The sequence below is a fragment of the Ziziphus jujuba genome, chromosome 5 (assembly GCF_031755915.1).
Source record: "Ziziphus jujuba cultivar Dongzao chromosome 5, ASM3175591v1".
In the NCBI taxonomy this organism is placed as follows: Eukaryota; Viridiplantae; Streptophyta; class Magnoliopsida; order Rosales; family Rhamnaceae; genus Ziziphus; species Ziziphus jujuba.
Genome location: NC_083383.1, coordinates 30,051,968 through 30,058,477, shown reverse-complemented (window position 1 = coordinate 30,058,477; position 6,510 = coordinate 30,051,968). Strand labels below are relative to the sequence as shown.

The 6,510-nt window shown below is 26.0% G+C and overlaps 1 protein-coding gene across 2 annotated transcripts; it reads left to right on the top strand.

The window, feature by feature from the left end:
• The first annotated feature begins 258 nt into the window (after positions 1-258).
• On the top strand, positions 259-4,271 carry LOC125423052 (uncharacterized). Of its 2 annotated transcripts, none has more exons than XM_048476209.2 (6): positions 259-696; positions 1,047-1,161; positions 3,329-3,410; positions 3,503-3,554; positions 3,685-3,727; positions 3,872-4,271. In XM_048476209.2, exons 1-6 carry the CDS (start codon positions 298-300, stop codon positions 3,955-3,957), a joined length of 777 nt encoding a protein of 258 aa, XP_048332166.2. In that variant the 5' UTR covers positions 259-297; the 3' UTR covers positions 3,958-4,271. The 2 variants fall into 2 exon arrangements, with proteins under 2 accessions (XP_048332166.2, XP_048332165.2); XM_048476208.2 differs by having other exon boundaries at positions 3,673-3,727.
• The last annotated feature ends 2,239 nt before the right edge of the window (positions 4,272-6,510 follow it).

Genomic DNA, 6,510 nt, shown 5'->3' with positions numbered 1-6,510 from the left:
TTAGAATAGTTCCTATAGATAATATATTATAACTTACGATTAATTAGAATAACTAAAAGAAAAACGACAACTACAAAAATTTTGCTTCTCTCAGAAAAAAAGAACAGTACAACAAGATATATTCTTGACTTAGTAGCCAGGTATAAGTTAGCTTTTAATTTCCATGAAAACCTATTCCTTGCGTCCATAGCAATTAATCGGCAGAAAAAGAAATCACAATAAATAAAATGGTGGGAAAAATTTCCCATATCAATCATTCTTCACAATTCTTGTTGTTGTAGCTAAGCTTAATTTGCAATGGCCTCTCTTACCCACTTTTCTATAGGACCTAGCTTTATCTCGAAGAAGAGCTTGAACGCATTTTCAAATATTTCCAAATCCCAACCATTGAATTATCAGCAAAAGTCTAGACCCAATAGTAGTTTGTTTTTGTCATCAAGATCACGAAGGAAACCATCAGAAGTAATAAATATTGGGAGAAAGAGCAAAGAATTTTTAAATCTTTGGAGAATTTGGTGCAATGAAGATGGATCATCTGCAATTCCACCTATATCTCCACCTCTTTCCGTGAAAGAGTTGATCCAAGAATTTTACAAGGCCATCAATGACAAGGACAAAGAAAAAGTGGAGGAACTTCTATCAGTGGATTGTCATTTCCATGACCTCATGTTTTATGACCATTTTGATGGCAAAGAGGTTGGTTATTATTAATATTATGAAAATTTCTTTTGTTCATAAGGGAAAACAAAGGAAGTCTTTGAGATAATCAAATTGACAACGATGATTAGAGATAATTTTTAAATTTTATTGATGATGACATTCCTGTTTCTCAATTTATCAAAAATAAAAAAAATCGGGTTAAAATATAATTAAATCAACAAGCCACATACGTCATTAATCAACTAGTCAAGATTTATTGCATCCTACTTGAGAGCTTATATTCAATCTTTAATTTTGAGATTGATTTTGAATTTTAAATTCATTAACTTAATCACCTCTATGCATGATTCCTTTATTTTTTTGGTAATTCACATCTATGTATACAGAATGTGGCAGGATTTATTCACCGCGCGATGGATGCAATGGGACCAAATATTCATGCGGTCATTACAGGTGTGGCAGAAGACGAGGACTTGACTGCTAGTGCCATTGGGCATCTGGGTAACTTCCACTTTAATTTAATTTTGTTATCCCAAATTCCATAGCTTCAAATATACATGTATATAAATATATATTTATTGTTAAATCTTCAAATATATATATATATATATATGTCAGTAATTGAAGTCTAACTATTAAAGGAGAAAATTATTTAGCTTCATTAGTGTCATTTTAAGACCAAGAATTAGAATTAGAAGAAACAAATAAAGGATGAGGGAGATTGAATTCATCCACCTAGAGAAGCGACACTAGCCTAGGTTGATTAGAGCATCTCTAAAAACATTTTCAATAATTCTGTCCGATGAAATTTATATAGTAAAAAATTTGAAGGATATTAAAATTTGGATAATACAGAACTTATCAAAAGATAATGTTTATTTAAAATTTCTTCTTCAATGGATCATGTTTAGAATTTTAAATAAAATGAATTTGTGAGAGGGAAGAGAAATGATTGTAAATTGATAAAGAGAGAGGAGAGAGAAAATATTAATTAATGACTCAAACTGTCTAACAAATTTTTTATAAAAAAATAATCTGTTAGACAACTTATATATATATATATATATTTGTTATCATCCCATTTTAATAAACCTTTTGCATAGCATTGTTAGAGAATATTTTATTAAAAATGTTGTCTGTCAATCTGATGTGGTATAGATTTTTTAAGATGTGTAAAACCAATAGATATTTTATTAGATATGCTCTAATAGTTATATGAATTATAATCTATGTGGTATAAAAGTTGAAAAGGTTTTCAATCTATGTCACATAAATATTAATTTAATAAAATGTCAGTAGATTTATTTAAATTTCAATCAATTAATGATGCACAAATTTATTTTTCCCATAAATAAGATAACAATAATATATAATATCGATGAATTTATTTTTTCATTTAAAAAAAGATTATATTCGTGATAAATATTGTTTTACTAAGTTATATAATTTAACAGTCCATTTAAAATAAATAATATTTTTAGAGCATCACCAATAATAAATGTAGATTACAGCATATGCGACATAGAAATTGATATTTTCTAAATTTAAGTAGTATAAATGTACAATTAATTTTAAAATTATTTTTCAATGAAAATATATATAAAAATTATTTATAACTATTAATTAATTAAATATTTTATAATTTATTTGAAAAAAAAAACTTTTTCAAGAAAAATTTTGTTTTTTAAAGAAATATGAGAATGTCTAATAAACCATTTATAAGTAGAGGGTTAGGACATCTTCAATTGTAAATATAAATTGGTGATTATGTAGTATTAAAATTGACATCATCTAAATTTATGTGTCATAAATGTACAATCTATTTTAAAATTATTCTCCAATAATAATATATGTGACATATATTTTATTAATTTTTTTAAAAAATTGATTTTTTTTTTTAAAATTTTGCTTTTATGAAAACTTCATGATGTTTGACAATTTTTTTTCACATGAACTTGACAAGATGTTTAAATAGATCTATTGACAATGTTTTTATAGTGCATATCAAATTTTCTGATGTGGTAAACAAAATCTGGCAATAGACAAACTATTATAGATGCTCTCACCTTAATAGTGTTTATTATTATTATTTTTTGTTACATCAACTTGATAAGTTGTTTAGAAAAATCCATTAGAAATATTTTTTTGAATAACTATCTATTTTTCTAATGTGATAAAAAAATATAGAAATAAATAAAACTATTGAAGATGCTTTTATAGTGTTTATTCATTTATTCTTTTGCCATATTAGTTTAACAAAATATTTAAATTGAAACATAAAGAGATTTATTTTTTAATAAATTTCAATATTTTTTATGTAGCAGGTAAAAGTTGGCATCCTAGAGAGCCATCGCATTTGCTCTTACTATTGATTATTATAAAATTTGTAATTTGTTGGTGCATAAAATTGATTCTAACGAGTATTAAGTAGAAAAAAAATTAAATGGACCGTCTAGTCCAAGAGATGGAGGCTGATTGACCCTTTAGCCCTTGACTCCGAGTTTTATTATTATTATTATGATGTTTTGAGAAGGTCTTTGTGGAAGTTTTATTTACAAAAAAAAAAAAAAAAAAAAAAAAATTATTAAGGAGAAATTCAGCACCAAATCAGTACTCTTTAGAGTTAATAGGCTGAACATTTAGCCATAACATTTAATTATGAATGCAGAGTGGAAAAAAATCGAGATACCATTCTCTACTGGTTGCAGATTCTTTGAATGTGAAGAAATTGAGGGAAAACTTTTTATTAGGTACACCATTATTCTAATTAACATATATAAATATATTTTATAGATGAGTCATTACTAAATTACTAGAATAATATATGACAATATATGACTAGGAATATAACCGGGGTGGAGGAACTACCATTAAAGCCTGGTGATGTAGTACTGGTATGGTTCATGCTTCTTTTCACTTTTATTTTTATTTATATTTATTTGTCTATTTACTTTCTACTTTTCCATCACTTATAATTGAGCTGGACATTATTTTGTTTTCATAAACCTGTAGAAACTCTTAAAGACAGTGAGCACCCTTTTTGATCTCTACCCATTGGTAGCTGAAGGTACGTACGTATAATTCTGACTCTAATTGTTGGATTCTAATAGCCAACAAACAAAATAAGTTAAACTTTATAAGAGGCTAATTCCCTATTTGATTATCTAAACAAAAGTTGTTAATTACCACTGAAAGTTAACCAATTTGGTAGGTTTGTTGCACGGCATGAAGACTCGTGACACGCATCACGGACTAGATATGCTTTTAGACATGCTTCGTAAGGGACACTCTTCTTGATTTTGTTTGATTATATGATCTATTGGAAAACTTCTTCAGTGGGACAGGTATATGAAACGCACTACTCACATACATATAGATGGGGATCAACATGTGAATTCCACACACAAATCAGTGTGAGTAGGATATACCTCTCGTAAAGATTTTCTCATTTCTACTTGTCACATTGAAAGTTGTAGCAAATCTGTGATATTTTTTTCTTCTTCTTGATATTATTATTTCAAAGTATGATCTGTTATATATGTCCCTTTATCAATTGTTAATTTGATCAACCTATCGGATCACTTGATGAGCATATAAAACAAGGCATCTAATAAATTTGCTAATTCTTTTTTTTTTTTTTCTTAAATGTGTTATTTATGTTTAAACTGACATAAATCAGAAATTGTTTGGAAATTTACTAATTATTTATTTATATATTAACAATACACCATGGGAATTAATGTTAATTACAATTTAATAATAATACTATTATTCTTTATAGATTTCTAAAAGGCTGAAATGATATTTGCAATATTTATATGAATTAATCTGTGATAACTTGGAATATTCATTATTGGATGCCAAATAATTGAATACGAATGGTCAAATAAGGTTAGTTCACTCGGTATATACAGCTAGATCAAAATTTTGTTTTCTTTTAATTAAAAGATAAATTATAAAGTGTTAGGGACAATGTTATATAGTGGTCCAAGCCCAATATTAATTCGAATGATGTGTACTTTTCCTGGTAGGCATATATATAAATTCCACTTTTTCAGCAATATATATATATATATATAAATTAATTAAGTGGTCCACGTTCGATATTAATTCGAATGATGTATACTTTTCTTAGTGGGTATAAATTTTTTTTTAGGTCTGGCAATATGTCGTTTTAATAATGTTAAAAAAGAAAAAAAACAAAGAAAAAGAAAGAAAAGTATACACAAATTAAAATTTCACATCCATTAATAATTGTCAATTCAAAATATTACAAATTAAATTAATATTAAACATTATTTGTAGTCAAGGAATATGTCAATTTAAAATATTCAAAAATTACAAACCAAACTAATATTTAAAATCCAATATGACAATTAGAAAATAATAAATCTAGAACCATACATCACTATTTAAAATTTCATATAAAATCAATTTTAGGATAAAATTATTAGTGTAATATAAAATTACAAAACTATCCTATATTAACGAGTCTAACGGTTTCCAATGGGTTTCATCTGTTATCACTCATATTTTTAATGGATCTTATCGAGTGATATTGCTACGAATCCAATTCAATATCATAGATCCAAACTTGTAAATTATCAAGCTGGTTTGTACCATGTTAATAGATCGTATGGTATTTTATCAGACTTATTAGTTCTCTAACCAGTTAACTTCATATTTTTAATAGTAAAATATTTTTAAAAAGAGTAATGCTACAGGTACCAAATTTTTTTACCAAAATTTTTATAACCAATTATGTGGTAGTTTTTTAATATGTTAAATTGATATTTCCTTATATACATAGATAGATAAATGATTTAAAATTTGCCAAATCATGGATACCAAAATTTTGGTAAAAACATTTAATCACTTTAGATTTATCTTTTTGAAAATATCAGAAAAAAAATTTAAAAAGATAATAATATTTATGGCAAAAGCATTCTTAAACAACTTTTTTTTTATTAGTCCTTTGAAAATTTATGTTCTGTCTATATTCATTTTCAATTTTATTTTATTTAACCTAAAATTAATTGTCAGATCAATTTGAATCAATTTTTCTTCTTCTCTTTTGTATTTCTGTAATTTGGAATCTTGTGAGTTTGGTATTATCCGAGTTTACTACTCTATAACTATATCAATTGTATCACCTATCTATACCTCATAATAATTTACTAAAAAAATTTAGTAATTGTTCCAAACAATGAGGACAATCTAGTGGTAAACCACTACTTTATTAGAAAAAGATTCCGAATTCAAATTCCGTACTCTCAATATTATTTAAAAAAATATGCAACTAATTAGAATAATTAAAGAACAACGGCAACTACGGAAATTTTCCTTATTTCAAGAGAGAGAAAAGAAGGAAAAAAAAAAAAAAAAAAAAACAAACAGTACAACAAGATATATTCTTTGCCTTAGTAGCCAGGTATGAGTTAGATTAATTCACATGAAAATCTATTCCTTGTGTTCATAGCAATTAATCGGCAGCAAAAGAATCACAATAAATAAAACGGTGGGAAAAATTTCTCATATCAATTATTCTTCACATTTCTTATTCTTGTAGCTAAGCTTAATTTGCATTTTCCTCTCTTACCCGCTATTCTATAGGATCAAGCTTTTGTGAATGCTTTAAATAATTAATCAATTAACAGCTGTAATCATATATAGATTAATTAACAACAATTTAACACTATATTTTCAGGATCCTAGCATTATATTTTTTTTGGATAAGAGAGAGTAGATTTAATAACTTTTAAACCCAGTTATTGAATTTTTTTAAAATATTAATCCGGTAAAATAAAGACAAAAACACATGAATAATGCCTAACAGATACATTTCTTTTT